Source organism: Camellia sinensis, chromosome 6 (genome assembly GCF_055761805.1).
Source record: "Camellia sinensis isolate YWXY chromosome 6, ASM5576180v1, whole genome shotgun sequence".
In the NCBI taxonomy this organism is placed as follows: Eukaryota; Viridiplantae; Streptophyta; class Magnoliopsida; order Ericales; family Theaceae; genus Camellia; species Camellia sinensis.
In genome coordinates this window covers 173,327,487-173,347,941 of record NC_138966.1, presented here as the reverse complement: position 1 = coordinate 173,347,941, position 20,455 = coordinate 173,327,487, and the positions used below count along the sequence as shown (strand labels likewise).

Genomic DNA, 20,455 nt, shown 5'->3' with positions numbered 1-20,455 from the left:
AGCAAACCTCAGGGGGTGCATTTGTAATTTATCCAAAGTAATATTATCTTATATGATTTGAAAAATTACAAATATCTCATTATTAGAATTTTTATTTAACATAATTAACTAAAAAATGAAATTTATAATTGTTTTCTTATATAATAATAAAATTACTTAAATTATTAATTGAAATATATTTCGAACATCATTAAAAATTGTTAATTAATTTGATGATTTATTAATAAAATGAGCGATTTGTTATGAAATTAAAAATCTCAAGGGGTAAAATGTAATTTTCAAAATTACAAAAAATAAATTTAATTAAATCTCAAATAATGTATTTATAATTTACCCTAATATTATTCTATATAGAGTCGTTGACCATTGTGACTAATAAAAAAAATTATAAATAAGGCTAGATAGGCAATTCTTTGTCTCCCATGTAGGAATGGCAACGGGCTGGGGATCGCACTCCCCGTCCCTGATCCCCGAAGGGCAAAATATCCCCGTTCCCGTCCCCGATCTCCGGCGGGGAACCCATCGCCCCCTAGCCCCCGCTCCCAACGGGGATCGGGTTTCCCCGACCTCGAAAAATTCCCGACAATCATCAACCACAACAACTCAACTCTGAAAATTCAGATCTGAAAAATCCCCCCAAAAGCCTCAATCATCAACAATTTAACAATTTTTTTTTAAAATAACTCAAAAATCATCAACAATTTAGTATGTTTGTTCATATCACACACACAGATCTAAGAAAACCCTAACAAACAAAAAAAAATTAGAGTTGAAAACAGAGCAAATGGAGGGGAGAAAAACGAACGAGAGAGAGAGGGAGAGTTGAGAATCTGAAACTCTAAACTAAACACACGTATATCATATATATATATATATATATATATATATATATATATATATAATACGGGGTAACGACACGGGAGAGAGAGACATCTACTCGTCGTCGGAGGTGGCGTCGATTCAAATCTCGTGGCATCGATTCAGACCATCGTCTTTGTCGGCGTAGTAGTCGGAGGTGGCGTCATCGTCGGTGGGTTTGGTGAAATCTAAGTGAGGGAGAGGGAGAGAGACAGTAAGAGGGAGGGAGATGAGAGGCACATCAATGAGTGTGAGATGAGGGTTTGGTTTTGAGTGAGAGTAAGTGAGGGAGAGGAAGAGAGAGAATAAGAGAAAGGGAGATGAGAGACGCAACACTAAGTGTGAGAGGAGGGTTTGGCTTTTATATATGTATATAGAGAGATGGGTAAAATGGTAACTTCACTTCGGGGATAACGGGTATGGGGGGCGGGGGGGGGACTATAGCGATCCCGGTATTCCCTGTTGTTGTATATCTATAATCTGGACTCAGTTCCGTAGATTCGTTGTTGTCTTATCCTCATTTCTATCCCTTACTCTTTGTTTTAGAGTTTTGGGTTGTGTTGGGCAAGTTGGGAATTAGTTGGCTGTGTTTTAAAGCTTTGAAAATTTTGCCCAGGTTTTGGTCTCTCCGCTCGAGCGGCGGTTTTACGCTCGAGCGGGCTTTTGTTGCTGCCTTTCCGCTCGAGCGGCAGTTTGAACGCTCGAGCGTGATTTTCCATCTCCCAGTACTTTACTCTGCAGTTAGTCCGCTCGAGCGGTAGTTTTTACGCTCGAGCGTGATCCTTTGATTTTTGTCCATACGCTCGAGCGGTGAGTTTTACGCTCGAGCGGAGAGTAGACTGCAAAGCTTCTGGAAGTGTGCAATCAGCGCTCGAGCGGCTCTTTTCACGCTCGAGCGTGAGTCTGTGTCTTACGCTCGAGCGGGGTTTTCTACGCTCGAGCGGAGAGTCGACTACATCAGTCCGTGATTTCACTTTTTGGATCACTTTCTGACCTACTTTTCCTCTCTTAACTTTTAAAAACCGCCCCTTGAGAGTTTCTCTCTCTACTCTTACCTTCTCTCTAAGTTTTGATCTATTCCCGGTGGTCTTCTACCCTAGTTCCTTTGGAAGAAAGGTAGAGCTTCGCGAGAGCTTTGTTTTAATCTGAGAAACTTGGGATTTGGAGCACGTGGGTCTTTGGTCTTCATCTCCGTCTTCTCTATTCGAGGTAGGGATTCTCCTTGTTCTTTTTCAATACTTCGTCTATAGATAGACATGTGGTAATTTTGTATTGCATAAAAATCATATCCATGTTGGATTTGTTTGAAATCATGGGAAGGAACCTAGGGTTGGGTATTTGAAAATGGTTATGTTATCATTGAGAGTTGTTTTGGGCTAATTGGAGTGTAAATTAGCATGTTGTAGTTGATAAAGGAAAAAGACCTAAATCATATTTTGATTGATAAATTAAAATGGAGAATAATGGACCTAAATTGTAACTCTCTATTGTTGATGTGAGTGGGTGAAGGTGTTAATGCCTAAGGGGTTAACTTTGGCTTTGAAATGGGTTTGAAATGTATGTAGTGTACTAATGTGAGTTATGGCTTCCTTATTGGTAGAAATCGGTTTTTGTAAAATAAAAGGGATGGGTTTGGTTTTGTGACAACTAAAGAGACGGAGTTGGTTTTGTTAAAACAAAGAGGGAAGTGGAACTTGTTTTGTGAAATGGGAAAAGTGTTTTGAAATACGTATGAAAATTGGATTATTGTTTCATGAGTGTTGAACACACACATGTGTGGAATTGTATCTTGAACTACCATGTTAATGTTGTTGTCGGGTTTGTGGTCTCATAGTAATTGAGTCTTTAATAGGTGTACTAAATATTTGCATCTAGAGGTTTTATCCTTGGTCATCGGTGGAGGATGACGTGGTTGTGTTGAATTGCTGTGTATGTAATACACCATTGTTGATTGAACATTATATGTAATGAAATGCTGAATTACATTATATTTGTATACTGGTTTGGGAGAAGAGAGGGGTTGTACTCCAGTGTGTGTGAGAAGATAGGGGATGGACTCCACACACTTATGTGTTCAGCGCTTATAATCAAAGGTATCATACCCTTCCAGCTAGCGCCTGGAGAACTGACGCGCTGATAATCTAAGGTACCATACCCTTCCAGCTAGCGCCTGGTAAACTGGTAGATTGTGGTGAGAAGTGTATCTTTGGCTTACTACCCATATAGCTAGTAGTGCAGTGTTGTTTTGTTATTGTTTCAGTGTATCTGGAAACATTGTGGATTGTATTTGTTACAGTGTTGGAGGGACAAGTTGACTCATTGATTGATTTTATGTATGTAGTTGAGTTGTTATCTTTTTATAGAGGTGTGCATGGATAATTATGATATAATTGGAATTGCATTGAAATGCCAAATATGTTTTGAAAAGGCACATCTGTTGTATGTGTGGCAAATGGAAGAGTAATGGGCTTAGTGAATCTATGTTTCTAAGTAGTTGTTAATGTTATAAAAGATTGGGAACGGGGGTTAATGAAAGGAAAAAGGGAGGATAAATCGCTTATAGCGGTGAATTAAATGATTGTTTTCAAGAAAAGTTCATATATATATTTATATATATTTTTTGTATAAACTGTCACATTATTATTCTAGTATGAGAATGGGTGTTCATGATCATAGCTAACTGTAATGTTGTTATTGTTAAGGAGCATGTTGAGTTCCCTACTGGACTATATGTTCATCCCACGTTGTTGAATCTTTTTCAGGTGTTTAGCAAGGTGTGCTACAAGATTTGGATCTTCTTATATGTTGGCCACGGGGCCTTAGTTATGTTGGCGGAATGCCATTGTTTTCTTCTTGTACTTTTAATGATGTAAGCCCAAGGACAATTTATTAAGTTAGTTCATGTAATGTTTACTTTGCATACAAATGAGAGTATTGTTAATCATTTCTACAGATTGAATGTATGAGTTTATTTCCGCATGTTATCTCTGAAATTGGATTAAGTTAAAGAATTTGGTAATGACTCCGAGTAATAAAAAGTGGGGCGTGACAGGGACGGGCTGGGTACGGGGCTGGAACACTTATCCCCGTCCCCGGCCCGAAACTAATCGGGAATTGATTTTTAAATACCATCCCCGTCCCATGGGGATATTTTTCGGGGAAAAACTGCTCAAATCGGGGTCGGGAGGTCAGGTCCCCGTCGGACCGAGTTCAAATTGCCATCCCTACTCCCATGATCATTTAGGGTGAGTTTCTTTTCTGAGATAGAATGGAAAGAATTTGTAGTGAGGGGATTCGTAGTAAAAGAATTAAGTAAAATTATATTTGTTTTGATAATAGTTGTTGATATAAGGATTATTAAATTATTTTTATATAAAATAAATATAAAATAATAAAACAAATACAAAAATACAAAAATATTAAACATTAATGTTTAAAAAAAATGCCCAACATATAAAAAATAAAAAACATAAAAAAAAATGAAACTATGATTTTTACTTAACAAAAATGCCCAACATGTAAAAAAAAAAATAATAAAAAAAAAAGTCCGACAGACTATTTTCTAATACTAAGTCCTAAGCCTCTATTCTTATCCCCTTCTCAAGACCCATCATAATTTGAAACTGATTATGAATCTCCTCTCCATATCCCAAAACAAACACAACAATAGGGTGTGTTTGTTTGGACAGACTGGATAAGGGAGGATTGTAATCCATCGGACTGTTAATCTAGGGATACATTGTCCTGGACTATTTGGTTAGATTGAATTTGTATCCTATGTTTGTTTAGTTATGGGATTAGATGTCTGAATTGGACTATTTGTAGTGAATCCAATGTTTAGTTAAACGGATTGGATAATGATAAATGTTCAAAAGACTATTTTACCCTTATAATTTATAATTTTTATTTAATATATAATTTTAAATTTGTAATCTATAATTTATAATTTATAATTTAACAACACTAAAAAAATTTAATTTATAAGGCCATAATTTTTAATTTATTATTTTCAATTAAATTAAATTTGTAACTTATAATTTATATTTTTTTATTTAGTATATAATTTTAAAATAACGACAATAAAAAATAATTTTATTTAATATATAAATTAAATTTTCAACAACCCTAAAAAAAATTAATTTATAAGGCCATAATTTATAATTTATTATTTTTAAATAAATTTAATTTATAATTTATATTTTTTATTTAATATATAATTTTAAATTAACAACACTAAAAAAATAATTTTATTTAATATGTAAATTTAATTTTTTAACAACACTAAAAAAATTAATTTATAAGGCCATAATTTTTAATTTTTTATTTAATATATAATTTTAAATTAACAACACTAAAAAATAAATTATAAATGTTCAAAAGACTATTTTACTCTTTTCTAATTCTTTGCTAAGTAATAACATGGGGTAAAATAGACATTTCACACATTAATCCCATGGGATACCAATCCCATGGAAATAATCCCATCTCCCCCTCAGGATACAATTATCCCTCATATGAAGGACTAATATTCCGGAGCAAAAAAATTGAACCAAACAATGGACTATTAGTCCGGTGGGACTAATAGTCCAATCCCATGGCCTAATCCTTCAAAACAAACACACCTTAATGGTCTCACCTCCATTTCAATCGCAATCCCCTCTCTATCTCCTAAAACAAATGAGGCCTTAGGCCGCACCGTCAATAGGGATTGGTATCAAGCCGAATTGGATTTTTTTCAAATTTAAATTTGAATTTTATTGTCATGTTTGGACTTGTTGAGCTCATCACAAGTTTTGTTTTAATAATTTAAATTGTTCATTTTGTACATATCATCCATAAAAAATATTAAGTTGATTTAATAATCATAATTTTTTTATTTTATCATGTTAAATACCACTAATCTGTTTTATTATTATTTTTTTTTTTCAAACTTACATTGAATTGTTATTTCTACTTGTACCAATCACGAAAGCTCTGCAAGTAAAAAAAGAAATCTAGCATATCAAAAGATCCTTTCCCTTAAAAGAGAAATGAACAAGATCCAAAAAGAACTGAACAAATCAATCATGAATGATAAGCAAAATCATTTTTGTTGTGATGTTAGTTTCATGATCTGATAGATCTTAAGCATATCTGGATCGTACAATGTGAATTCCATAATTTATCAATTTGTTTTTGGCACTACGCATTATTTTCCCAGGAAACAAACAAGGAAAAAGGCAGACACATTCTCCATCATCCACGCACCCTGTCAAAATATCCTTCTTCTGTCCACTGCTAAAATGGAGAATAATTTTTTTGGGATTTGTTTTGTAAATTTGGATTTTTGATTTTTTTTTATTTGCAGAAAGAAAATTTTATTAACATACAATATAGAAATACAACGAGATAGAAAAAAAAAATTTTATTCGCCCTGAAAGGCATGTCCCAACTAGAAAGGATTTGATTATTTTTAGATCGTGTTTGGATTTTTGATTTCTTAAAAGAAAAAATAATGAATGAAAATGAAGTATAATTTAAATTAAATTTGTTTTTATCGTTTTTGGTTCGACTAGGAAAGATAATATATATTTGAAAAAAAAATCCATCTTTTTGTTTAGTTACTAATAAAAAACGAGTATGTAGTTCTATTTCTCTTTTATATTTCTTTACAAATTTAAAATCAAAATGCAACGTTGAACAAAAATTTTAAAGACATGTTTGGATCTTATGTTTAGGGAGAGATTTGTGTATACGGATGACAAATGGGGATGAAAACGTGAAATATAAGTTAATTTTTCATTTGCTTGTTTTTTTTTATCATAAAATTTTATCCAATTTCATGATAAACATAAGGGTTTGTTCCCCAACTCATCATTATGGTCGGAAAACTACTTTAAACTAAATTTTAGCATTGAACATTGTTTAAAAAAAACTTATTTCGAGTTTTTTAAACTGAAACCTGAAAAGTAGAATAAAAAATCCTAACTTTTATTAATACAAGATCTTTAATATATGATTTCGAATTCTAAATTAAATAAAATTTCTTAAAAACAAAGTGGACAAGGTACAGGTGGAGACCCAAAAGTGATGATAACTCAAGTTCCATGAAAACTGTGATGCACTAAAGATTCTGCAAATCCAATAATTTGGCTTCTTATAAAAATTAAAATGAAAAAACCTAAGCAAAAGTAAAAATTGTTTCTAGAAACTCATTGGCATTTCCCAACATTCCCTTTAGCTTAAGGAAAACAAAAGAAACGTATATGTATTAGTTTATTTATAAGGAATTAATATGTTCCTCACCCACAACTTCTCGCAACTTCTTATCCTAATCTTCTACTTTAATTGATAGGACACACACAAAAAAATAAAATAAAAAAAGAATTCCAAAAGGTGTAAGAACAAAACCTCCATGGAGATTGTCCTTCATCTTAACTACTATTTTTTTTTTTAATTATAAATTCTTATCACAAAATTCTTGTGTCACTAATGCTGTTTTTTTTTTCTTTTTTGGAATAAATTTTTTAGTGTTTGATTTATTTATCATCTGATGTGTTATTATTGTACCAGTATAATATATCCCATCTTCTTTTATTCAATTCATTGAGAGATTAAAAGATCAATCATTGTCGAATGTAAAAATTGATTATTTCTCCCATATTAAGTGGTTTAATTATTTATTTACTGATATGAGCATATGTTATTGACTTTCTTACATATTTGATCATTGCATAATATTTATAAAAAATCTCGTACTAATCCACACAACAAAAAAACAAAAAAAAAAAAAAAAAAAACATGTAAAATGCTATATGAGATGATAGGTAAACTTAATTTAAAAAATAGACAAATAATACACTTTTTTTTTTTTTTTTTTTGTGTGTGTGTGTGTGTAAAATAAGAAGATTTCCTAGGTTTCATTATGCTTTTGTCATCCGTACACAACACGGATAGGAGCTATGTGATTAAAATAAATTTATAAAAAGAAAAAGATTTGTAAGTAAATCAAAAAAGTAAGTGATAATGTGAGTCATTGGACATACTGATTAATTAATTTTGTAATCTAAATATATAAATATTAAAAAAGAGAATGGCCTTTTTGACTTTAACGGCTCATTCTGGTGCCAATTTTGTTGCACAATAATCCTTGACAGCTTTGTTTATTTTAACGTTATATTAGGTTCTTAAATTTATTATAAAAAATTAAAAAACTGGATAATAAAACAAAATGAATGTGTGTGTTTTTTTACAATATTTATTCATTTTTTTCTTATTCTTTTAATCTAATAAAAAAAATTCTTTTCATTTTCTTGTCATAAATTTTTTCAATTTTTTTTTTTACTGTAAATTCAAAATTTAAATATAACAGTAGTTTAGTTATGAAGTATATTCTTGAAATTGGTTGTTTATTTGGCTTTGGATTTTTTTTTGCTAATTTTTGGCATTTAAGTTTAACGTGACAAAAGTGTTTGTGGAGTTAAAAAACAAGCAACTCTTCATTTATATATATGAATAGATATAACTTTTTATTTTATAAAAGTGGGTCTCACATGATGTGAGGCCCACATCTACTATCTACATTTTATAACATATCCATCGGTGTTTTATTATATGTTTTGAGTTTGTATTCATATTGTTTGTTAAGATAATTGTATAGAAAAGAGAATTTTTGTAATAATGTTGAATAATATTGTTGTCGTTGAACTATTACAATAGGGGCTTATATATAGGCAAAATAAGAGTAGGCAATAAGAAACTTATGAGAATAAGGAAACCTACAGAAATATGAAAACCTAACATATATGGAAAATAATATATTCTAGATATTCTTTAATAGCCTTCGAAAGAACAAAGCAAAAATTGAAAGAGAGTTTGTTGATTAGGCAAACAAAAGAGCCTGTTAGGGGTGAATAAGAAGAGTCTGCTGTTAAGGCAAACGATGCGTTTGAGAAAAGTTTGCTGTTAGGGCAAACAATAAGGACCTGTTATGGGCGATTGAAAAGAGTCTGTTGTTAAGGCAAGTGATAAAAGCTTGCTAGGGGCGATTAAATGGTATATTCATCATGAGAGGAGCCTGCTATATGCGACGCTCGGTGGATGACGCAATGGTTTATTGGTTGCTAGATGTTCGGACTAACACAGGTATGCGTTGAAACTCCAGCGAGAAATAAAGGCAAGGTTGCCAATCGGCCGTCCGCTGGTGAACTAGAAAGATAGGCATCTTATAACTCTGATACCATGTTAAAATAATTGTATAAAGAGAAAAAGAATTTCTAAAAGAATTTTATATATTGAATAATGTTGAATAATATTATTTTTATTGAACTATTACAATGTGTGGCTTATATATGGGCAAAGTAAGAGTGAGTAACAAGAACCCTATAAGAAAAAGAAAATTTATAGAAATATAAAAACCTAACAAATATGAAAAATAATATATTTTAGATATTTTTTAATATCGTTGTTGCATTTAAAAAAATAGATCTTCAAAAAAGAAAGTTTTTAAATTTGATTAAACAGAGTAAAAAAAAAAATTGCTTAAATTTATTTATTTTTTTACTCAATCTCAAATAAATTATAATCGAATCAAATATAAGTAATTTAATTTTTTTACTATATAATTTTGTAATGTATGAACTTACATTGAGCTCCTGAACTCAAAAAAATAATCAACCTTAATATATATTTAAACTTCACTTAATGCATATCAATCTGCCAAAAAGTAATTGCGATCAAAAAAATTTGGTTCATTTTAAAACCTATTTATGGGTTTTAACATGTGTTGACCAATGTCTATGATTTGGCAACTCTTGACCCATAACACCGTGTTGAACTCTCATACTACTATATGGTTTGGTATTGGCCGGTGGTCATCTAATCATAAAACTTGAGCAATTGTAATAATATTATTTTTTTTATTGGATAATCAGATAAATTAAATTAATTTTTAAATTCATACAAAGCGTCCCTACAGATAAGTTAAATAAATTTTAAATTGTCAAAAAAATTAATAATACTTAATAAAAATCGAACCTCACACCTAAGAATGAAGTGATTGGGCACTAAACTAAGCTCTTAAGATTTCAAAATAACACAAACTTAAGAATGGAGGGTCACCTGTCGCGACGTGAGCGTGGTAGCACGAACGGTGTATGTCTCCTTGTGTAACGAAAGCATTCTTTCCAAACTCAACAAATGAATTACATGTGTCCCCTAAATGACGTTATGGAATCCAACAAAACTATATTTAATTAAAGATTTTTTTCATGGAGATTGTCATATCTATCTCCTTGAGAAGTAAGCAAATTCAGCACCTGTTTAACACCCATTGGCCTTGTTGTGGTTTTCAAGCCTAAAAAAGACTTGCCACCCATTAATATTTTAATTAGAACCATAAACACAATGCTTTTAGAGCTAATTATTAGATCATATTAGTGTCTAGATGCATAAACCCTAGGGTATACGTGGCATTTTGTCCATGGATTCTTATGTCTCCTAGGCTTACTTTTATCATCAAACAAATATACTCAACCAGATTTGGATCCACATAAGAACATGTTACCCAATGCCTAGGCAGTACTTGTTCTTGTTTCCCGTAATACCCTCATATGTTACAATTATTGGCATTGGCATTCCACATGCATTATAGAGACTTGTGGCTTATCTAAACAATTAAATTCAATGTCAATTAATATTGAGTTAAATGTCGCAAAAATTTTAACATTTTTTTAGGATTAGATTTTAAGTGATTTCACAGACTAAGTCTTTACTATAAGTATGTTTCTATTTATGTTCATTTCTCTAACACCTCCACATACAAAGAAGATTAGATACTTGTCACCCATAATTTTCTAAGCTACTCAAACTGTAGTTCATATCCACCCTTTTCCATTTGTTTTTGATTGAGTGTCCTCAAAAAAAAATCTAATAATACCATTAAAAGGGCCAAAACAATGCCCGAGGGCATTTTGGTAACTTAAATGGTAAATAGTATTATAGGGATCGTCTGCCTGTGCCTCATATGGAGAGAAAAAGAGACAGAGAGAGAACAGTTGGATTTGATAAGGACATCAACATGACTGATGGAATGAAGTAGAATTTTTTTGTGCGGGTATAAATATGCCACAAACACTAACACTTGTGTCTCACAGAATATAGAGGACAAGCTTTACCTAAAATATTCACACAGAACAAACGGAGTAGGCTTTTGTTGATTTATATGTCTTGGGGAGTAATGGCACAACACTTGGGGTGGGGTGTCATACAAGAAGAAGGGTGGAGGAAGGGCCCTTGGACTGCTGAGGAAGATAGGCTTCTCATTGAGTATGTCAAGCTTCATGGTGAGGGAAGATGGAACTCTGTGGCTAGGCTTGCAGGTACTTCAAGTTACCACCTGTATCAAATAAAAAAAAAAATATTTCAATTTTTTGAATTACTGTTTATCATTTATGAGCACCATGTTGCGTTACCACATTACCGTCAGCTCAATGAGTTTTTAGTCATAACATATGGCCCTAAATAGAGTAGGAAAAGAGTTCATGTTAAGTGGTAATGGATCTTCTGTTCCTAAATTATTCTGTTTTATTGTAAAATATTCACGGTTATTGAATTATGTAGAAATCTTGAGATATGAGAATTTAGAGACATAATTCTAACAGTTATGAATGTTTTGGGATAAAAAGAAAATTGAATTTAGAGATGGAGGCACGTGCCGATGTTAAATAACTCTAAATAGTTTTAATTAAAGCCTGTCATGTTTGGAAATATACCAGCAAGAAAATGTCTAGACAGGGTTGTGAGGGGGTAAAAAAATGAACAAAATGGGCAGTCCAGTTGCAGCATGTAGCAGTTAATATAATTTTCTTCAATGATTATTTTATTTTTAGTGTGAATTAAAGCTTATCAATTGTTTTTCTTGTGCAGGATTGAAAAGGAATGGGAAAAGTTGTAGATTGAGGTGGGTGAATTATTTGAGACCAGACCTCAAGAGGGGCCAAATCACACCACATGAAGAAACCATAATTTTGGAGCTACATGCTAGGTGGGGGAACAGGTAATCATCCAAACTTTTGTGCAAAATTTGTTTGATATAATCTTCTTGTAACAACTTGATCACTAAAAAGAAATATACAAAATTTTTAGATGGTCAACCATTGCACGAAGCTTGCCCGGAAGAACTGACAATGAGATCAAGAACTACTGGAGAACTCATTTCAAGAAAAAGGCAAAATCCGACAACAACGAAAAGGCGAAAGCCCGCCTATTGAGAAGGCAACAGTTTCAGCAGCAACAACGACAACCACAACAACAACAACCACAACAGCAGCAGCAGATAAGCCAAGTGGACATGAAAAAGATCATGTCATTGCTTGATGAAAGTGACAATAGAGTGCCATCATCACTGCCTCATCAAGTGAGGCAAGACATGGTAACTCTGTATCCAAACACTACCGTTGAGGAACAAGCCAGCTTCTTGTATCCCCAATTCAATGGCTATGCATCTGGGTTTGAGTCTACCAATGAAGACAACATGGTTTTGTGGGATGGCTTGTGGAACTTGGATGATCATGTGTATGGCAATTTGAGCATGGCATGTGCGGCAAACAAAGCTGGTCTGCACCACACTTAAGCCACTCCCTTCTATTGATTTCCCTAGTATTTTTTAGTTTCAACAACATAACCCCCCAAACCAAAAAAACGAAAAAAAAAATTTAAGAAAAGTGTCTAGAATTTGAAATGTGTAGATCATATTCAAGTTTAAATCTACACTTTACATTCAAATTTTGGGTATTTTTCTTGATTTTTTTTTTTGTTGGGGGTACTTAGAATTTTTGTTTTTTGAGTTTCATTTTCTTGGTGCATGTTTAGTACTATATAGTTCTTAATGAGGAGACTAAAATTGTAATCAATCAAGGCAATATTTGGTTATTCACCTAATAACTTTGTACCCCAGTTGATTGAGTCATCTACCATTTGGATGATAACTAGAGTTGTGATTAGTGAAGAAGGTTTTTGGAATCATAATATGAGCTAGTGCAAATCTTTTTTGCATTAAAAAGTTAAAACTCAAGTACAAAAGCTTCAAAAAAGTTTAGAAAGAACAATAAACATTTTAATATCTAAACCTACCCAAAAACAAAAACAAAAACAAAAACATTTTCTCATACTATATAATATCACATGAGCTCTACTCTACTGATTTGGCTTTTCTCTCTTTTAAAATTCCATAATTTCAAGGGAACCAAGTGACGATTGTTGTTGTCATCATCAAAAGTCTCAATTGTGCATGTCTAAGTGCCACGTATATTAATCGCATCTTATTTTATAATTTACTGCAATTAATCGTATCTTATTCTCTTTAAAAGAACCTCTCAGCTAATAATATCTTAACCTTTGTTGTCTATATCCTTTAAACTAAGATGGATTGTTCAAGGACAATTTACTTGCAAAATTAATGATATATGCATCTATAATAACAAACAGAATAAGCAGAACCATTCTGTGTATGAAAAGCTATTTGGATACTTCACGTAAATTAGAAGGTTTTTTTTTTAATTTTTTTTTTCTTATATCAGTCCAATTTTTAATCATTTAAACGTACCTGTATGACAGAACAAACATTATATTGAAGAATTGATCGGAAATTAGAACACAAAAGTTTTGACAAAGAACATGAAGATTAAAAACAAATGAAAGAGACTAAAAAATCATTAAGTCCCGGCTGCACTGAATTAGGAACAACCCAGATAGGTGATGGTTCCAACCTCCTCAAATCATCAATTCCTCTAATGATGGAACCATCTCCCAAGTTGAAGATTCCCATGTCATGACCGCCATACTCGTAATGCTCATCCATTCTGTGTGTGTCAATTTCCGACCACACTGTCGATCAAGCACTCAGCTGGAGAATACTGGCAGAATAGATTAAGCTCGAACGACCTGTCACAAAAAGAAGAGATTCTGGCGGTAGTTCATCCACCCGAGGGCACTCCGACGATCAAGTCAGTTATCTCTCAAAGATAGCAAAAGTGCTTAACTCATTATTCAGAGCATAAAAGCATACTTTAGACCCATGGGGGTACCTCTCTTTTATAGCCAACACTTACCTAAACGCAATAGAAGCCTAGCTTCAATGGACTTAGCATTACTGCTAATCTTGAACTCCCGGTAGGATTTGGATAAACTCTCAAAGAGTCTTATCTTTACCCAAACTGAAGTCATCTCCCATTCTAGGACTCTTGTCCCTTATCCGCTTATCCCGGATTCCTGTTTCTTCGCAGATAACCTCGACCTATCTAAGATGATCTCGGCGTCATGACCAGGACACGTGACACCTCGGCTAGCACTTCAGTGACACCTCGGCCAGCACTTCGGTGACACCTCGGCCACGTGTGGTCATTCAAAAATTATGTCCCTACAACTGCCCGTAGATTCTATTACCTCGGTACCCTGAGGTGATGGAACCTATATCATTCCTTTGTTTAATCATGATCCTGGTTTAATTTCAGCTTGTAAAATTTTCTCAAACTTTCAACAAGTGTTAAACATGACCTCGGTTTAACTTCAACTTGTAAATTTTATTTAAAATTTCAACAAGTGTTAAACATGATATCAGTTTAACTTCAATTTGTAAATTTTACTTAAAATTTCAACAAGTGTTAAACATGATATCAGTTTAACTTCAATTTGTAAATTTTTCTTAAATTTCAACAAGTGTTAAACATGACCTCAGTTTAACTTCAACTTGTAAATTTTTCTTAAAAATTTCAACAAGTGTTAAACATGACCTCAATTTAACTTCAACTTGCAAATTTTTCTTAAATTTCAACAAGTATTAAATCGATCTTGGCTTGAAAATTCTAACTCACAGGCATCATTCTCCAGCCCTCTGCATGGCTTCCACCTACTCTGTTGTGGACCTTATATAAAAAGTCTTTAACTTAAGCTGAGCTTTTCTCTTCTCGGACTTAATCAGATCTTGTCTTCTGGAATCTGGGATCTGCTGACTTTAGGCTGAGCTCTTCTCTTCTCGGACCTAATCATCTAAGCTGAGATCGTGTCTTCTGGGATTCTCCATGCCCGACCTCCCACGAAGGCCGGTGAGAATGTCCCTTGGTCCCGCCATGCTGAGGGACTGCAAGAACCATTTTCTGCCCCCCTTTCTAGGCACCTTTCTTGGCCGCTGAAATCGGCGTATCTTGTAAAGAGAACGGTGGCTGCATGACGTTGTTCTGTATCATGAAATTGACGACCGTTTGTAGGTCTGCCAATTTGTCTACCATTCCCTTCATCTCGTCGTCCCTACGCAGGCATCTATCTTTCTATACCTGAAGGTCGTCCTCATTATAATACCCGCTCTGGTCCGATTTCTTCAGTACGCCGCCCTTTTGGCCGACGTCCTTTTCTCTGTGATTTTTATCACGAGTCTCTTCGTTGCAGTTGTCTTCTTCGACGTCAAGGTCAATATGTTTCCCACTGTCACGACCCAAACCCGGCCCTATGGGTTTAACACCGTAACCGGCCAGTAATCCGAGATTACCGAAGGCCTGCAGAACAGAAGAACAGTAAAACAGAGTACAGGGCCTAGCGGAAGCCAAAACAGTAAATAAACAATGTCCAATGAGCTGTGACAGTCTGTATGCAAAAAGACTTTTCATACATATATACATAATCAGTACAGAACAGTATGCACAAAATGCACAATCATTCAGACTAGGGACTCAACCCTTTACATCACAGTACAGTAAGCATTCAGTCTATACAAAACAGTAAGACAGTACAGAAGGGGGAATTGTAAAACACCCCTAAGCCTTAACATGATAGGCTCGGAACCTCGCAGTGAGGCACGGTAGTTGGCTTGACAAAACTGGAGTAACTCTGACGCTCCTAGCCGCGGTCTGGTGCCTGAACACCTACATATATATAAGAGCAGTGAGCTAAAGCCCAGTGAATAACATAATGCGTAAAGGGGTTAAGAATGAATGTCCTTACAGTAATGAAAACAGTTCATTAAATCAGTATTTCAGTCGTTCAGTCAGTACAGTCATATGTGGTACACCCATTAGCATAACAGTACAGTAAACAGTAGGTCTTAAAAGACCGAGCAGTAATGATAGCCATCAGTCAGTAAACAGTGGTGGTTCCAACAAGGGAACCGACAGAGAATTCTGTCACAGTAACAGTAAACAGTAGGTGCTAAGGATCCACAATACAGTTCAGAATATATGACATATATTCATTCAGTTAACAGTAAATCAGTTCAGAAAACAGTACGGTTCAGTTGTTCAGAAGATAATCATTTGTGAACATATCTTTACACAATCGTTACTCACAGAGTTCTGGGCTACAGTATGCTAGAGCGTGCCTCCCCAGTTGCCAACCCTACACAGTTAACAGATGAACACACTAAGCTACGCAGCTGGGAAAGATAATAACTTAATTCCTAATTTGCCTCGGTGTGTTCTGCATCTACGCCCTCATGAAGATGTCTTAAACTAGGCCTAAGAGTGCCTAGAATGGGATGAGGATGCAAAGATGCACGTTTAAAAGCAGTTTCAGAAGTTTCAGAAAAACAGAGTCCCGCTCGAGGGCGGTTTTACCCGCTCGAGCGAACATGCAATAAGGTACACGCTCGAGCGTCAACTTTCCCGCTTGAGCGTACTGTAAAAGTACTGGATAGGTGAAATCTCCGCTCGACGGACGCTCGACGCCCGCTCGATTGTGAGACACATGCCTCCGCTCGAGCGCCCAATCCTCCGCTCGAGCGAACTGTAAAACAGTGCAGAGAAAATACTGGATGCTCGGATTCCACGCTCGAGCGTCACCAGTCCCCGCTCGAGCGGAAGTGCAAAATCTGGAAAACCCAGATTGCACCTCCAAGCCAAAAACCAAGTTTTAACAACTCAAAACTCGACCTCTTGGGCTGAATTTCCAGAAAACATTTGTAAACACATAGTTAAACATGATTCAAAACTCAACTTTGAGAAATCAAAGCCCAAGGGTGTTTAATTCAAACCCAATTTCAAACCATTTTCAAGAACAGGATGAACATGCGAACATGCATGAATTCAAATCAGTTCAAAGCTTCAATTTGATGCTCTAAGGAGCCAATTGTTTCCAAAACATGATGAAATCATGGACTTAAAGATAATTGTGAACATGCAAGTACCATTTTGCCATGAAAACAACTCAACATCTACAATACAACCATTCATGCAAGGATTGAGCTTCAATTCAACAACAACGAACCAAAACATAACTTAGTTCTACAATGAAGCATGAACCATGCACGAATTAGCTCAAGCACAAGAATGAGAAGATGAAATCCTTACCTAGGTCTTGTATTCAAGGTTTGGGAGCTCAAATAGCAATCTACACTTCAATTACCAAGCAATTCTTCAAGATGAATCCAATTTCTCTCACTCTCTCACTCTCTTCTCTCTTGGTCGGCTATGGCAAGGAGGAAGGCTGAGCAAATGTTTTGATTTAAGTGTGTACAAGGCTCAACATGTGTGAGATAGTGGCCACTAAGTGGTCTAATGGTAATTAAGTCAAACTTAAGCAATCTATCAATATTTAATCTAATTTAATCATACCTAATCAGTTTTCAGATAAATTTACCATAAAGTCACATTAATTATGAGGATCATAAAACATCAATCAATTATCGGTTCGGCCGTCGATAAGGCCTTCAATTAGCAGTTTAAACATAAAATGTGAACAGATCAAGTAAACAATCAAACAGATAGAATACAGATTAACACACATACTCAATCAATTCAGTTCCAGTTTTCAGGCAGTCAGTTCAGTACTTTAATCAGTTCAATTATCAGTCATAATCAGTTCAGTTTGACGGTAATCAATGTTTACCGGTAAGCAGCGATGAGGGTTATTACACCCACTCTCAGTAGGGGTGTCGTCCTCAACCTTCTCTTTCTGTCCATCGTTGGCCATCTATTCTCCTTCATTTCCCACATACGGCACCAAATTGTGCGTGTCAATTTCCGACCACACTGCCAATCAAGCACTCAGCTGGAGAATACTAGCAAAATAGATTAAGCCCGAACGACCTGTCACAAAAAGAAGAGATTCCAGCGGTGGTTCATTCACCCGGGGACACTTCGACGATCAAGTCAGTTATCTCTCAAAGATAACAAAAATGCTTAACTCACTATTCAAAGCATAAAAACATACCTTAGACCCATGGGAGTGCCTCTCTTTTATAGCTAACACTAACCTAATCCCAATAGAAGCCTAACTTCAATGGACTTAGGATTACTGCTAATCTTGAACTCCTAATAGGATTGGGATAAACTCTCAAAGAGTCTTATCTTTACCCAAACTGAAGTCATCTCCCGTTCTAGGACTCTTGTCCCTTATCCGCTTATCCTGAATTCTGGTTTCTTCGCAGATAACCTTGGCCTAGCTGAGATGATCTCAGCGTCATAACCAGGACACGTGGCACCTCGGCTGGCACTTCGGTGACACCTCGGCCACGTGTTGTCATTCAAAAATTATGTCCCCACACATTCAACCCCAATAGTCGTCTGTAAAATATATTGAATTCTTTTTATACTCTGAAAAGTCCAAAGCTGAGAGTGACGTGGACTGATTTCTACCCAAAAACAATATTCGATCCCCCAATGACTCCACCTTCTCCCAATTTTCCTTTTTCAAATCCAACTTGTAAACATGGAACAACTTTGTCATGTATAGATAAATCAAATCATGATCAATATCAGTCTTGCGAACAACTTCACCGTCATGCCTAACAAACTCACCAATGTACCTTATAACAATCAAGAGCTCACCTATTGACTTCACCAGGTAAAACTGGCTAGAATAAAGATCTCTCAGAGACTTCTCAAATTCAACCCTTTCCTCAAGAAAACAAGCTTCAATGTCCAGAACTTTTCTAGGAACAGAAAACCTAAAATCCCAAGCCTCAACAGAACCCAAATTGGCTAAAGCATATACGTAATCTTTGCAACATATGATATCACAGTAAGCCTCATGTGAACCATTGAGGTCAAACCAATTAGAGTCTCCACACCTAGCATAAGCAAGCTTTGATTGGAAACCAAAGCCATAGATGGCCACAATGCCATAGTTGTTGTCACTGAGAATTGGTTCTTTCCAGAGAACAGCTTTGGTAATGAAAGAAAGTGTGCGATGAAAACAGAACTAGACACTAACATCAAAGAAGAGATTGAAGATATGGGTTGTTTTGTTTTCATCCAAAAATAGCAGCCACCTTTGTGATGATCCAAGACACCGAGTCTGGACAAGTGCTTCGGGTATGTTCTTGAGATCGTATAACCTTTTCTCTGCATGATTGGCACAACAATGATTTAAAACCTTCTTGGTCATTATGAAAGTAGTCTAGTGAAGGAAAGAAGAGACGGGGAGGTTGAAGCTCTAAAGTGTATAGTGATGAAGATGTGATATGGGTTTTGGCAGCTGATCGCCAAGAACTACAAACAGCTCTGAAACGAAGAATGTCAATGAGACACAATCACTTTAGGATCAATTTTAAGAGATCATGGTGAAGATTAGGCAATTTGATTGTGATGTTTGTGTTTTGGTTTTCTTGAGATTTTTAGCCATTGCTCTCAAAACCACAGAGAAAATTGAATGGCTTTAAGAGATTTCTGAAGAGTAATGATTAGATTAACTTCTATACACACGGAATATTGAAGGCTTTCATTCCAAATCCACAACGGAATAGGAAACAAATATTGATTTTGATTTGGATTTGGATTTGGATTGGGTTTTTTTTTTTTTTTTAATTTTAAGACTTTTTATGTTATTTTTTGAAGGGACACTTTTTTATAAATTCCTTTTCACCTACTTATGTTTCATTTAGTTCACATTATTTTTTTTTCTTTCAATAAGTCTCATGAGTGGCATAGTTACCAAAATACCTCTAATAATATTCACATTTACAGTGTGAATGTTCCGTGATGTGAATATTCACACCGTCAATGTGAATGTTAACAAGTTAATATGAATGTTCACACTGTCAATGTGAACATTCACATTGTAAAATATGAATGTTCACATTATCAAATTGCTAACCGTTCAAAATATATTTGTAAGGATAGAAATAGCTATAAAATCCTTTAAATATGAGAATTAAGATTTGGTAAATCAAATGTTCAAATAATGAAATTTATTAGAATATAAGAATATCTTATGAACTAATTAGAAGACAAACACTTAGAAAAGAATTTTCTAATAAATCTCCCTTTTTTCAACTATTGAATATTTAAACTTGTAAAAAATAAAAATGGATGAAGGGGAGGAGAGAAAATGAGAAGTTAATAGCCGGGCCGGTGAATAGGGTTTCTGCTAGGGAGAAAATGTTATAACTTACAAGTTTTTATAAAACAAATCTTACTAACACGTGCCATGTAATAATTTTTTTTGTTTTTTTTGACAAAATTTATTATTTTTTCTTTTGTAGACTTTTAAAATTTGTAATCTATTTTTTTTAATGAATGGTTGTGAAAAAAATAGATTGAATCACATTAGGCTCTCTTAAACTTTTATAACTATTAATTTTTTTCCCCTTACATTAAAATGTCTATATTACCCTTGTTTATCCCTGAAAAAA

General features: G+C 34.4%; 2 protein-coding genes across 2 annotated transcripts; one reads left to right on the top strand and one right to left on the bottom strand.

The window, feature by feature from the left end:
* Positions 1 to 10,905: 10,905 nt before the first annotated feature.
* On the top strand, positions 10,906 to 12,861 carry LOC114257795 (uncharacterized). Its single transcript, XM_028197600.2, has 3 exons — positions 10,906 to 11,216; positions 11,764 to 11,893; positions 11,983 to 12,861. The coding sequence occupies exons 1-3, from the start codon at positions 11,060 to 11,062 to the stop codon at positions 12,467 to 12,469; spliced, it is 774 nt and encodes a 257-aa protein (XP_028053401.2). The 5' UTR covers positions 10,906 to 11,059; the 3' UTR covers positions 12,470 to 12,861.
* Positions 12,862 to 18,369: 5,508 nt separating this feature from the next.
* Positions 18,370 to 19,209, bottom strand: LOC114262570 (putative F-box protein At2g33200). Its single transcript, XM_082876695.1, has 2 exons — positions 19,036 to 19,209; positions 18,370 to 18,906 (listed from the first exon to the last, which is right to left on the bottom strand). The coding sequence occupies exons 1-2, from the start codon at positions 19,207 to 19,209 to the stop codon at positions 18,370 to 18,372; spliced, it is 711 nt and encodes a 236-aa protein (XP_082732821.1).
* Between the last annotated feature and the right edge of the window lie 1,246 nt (positions 19,210 to 20,455).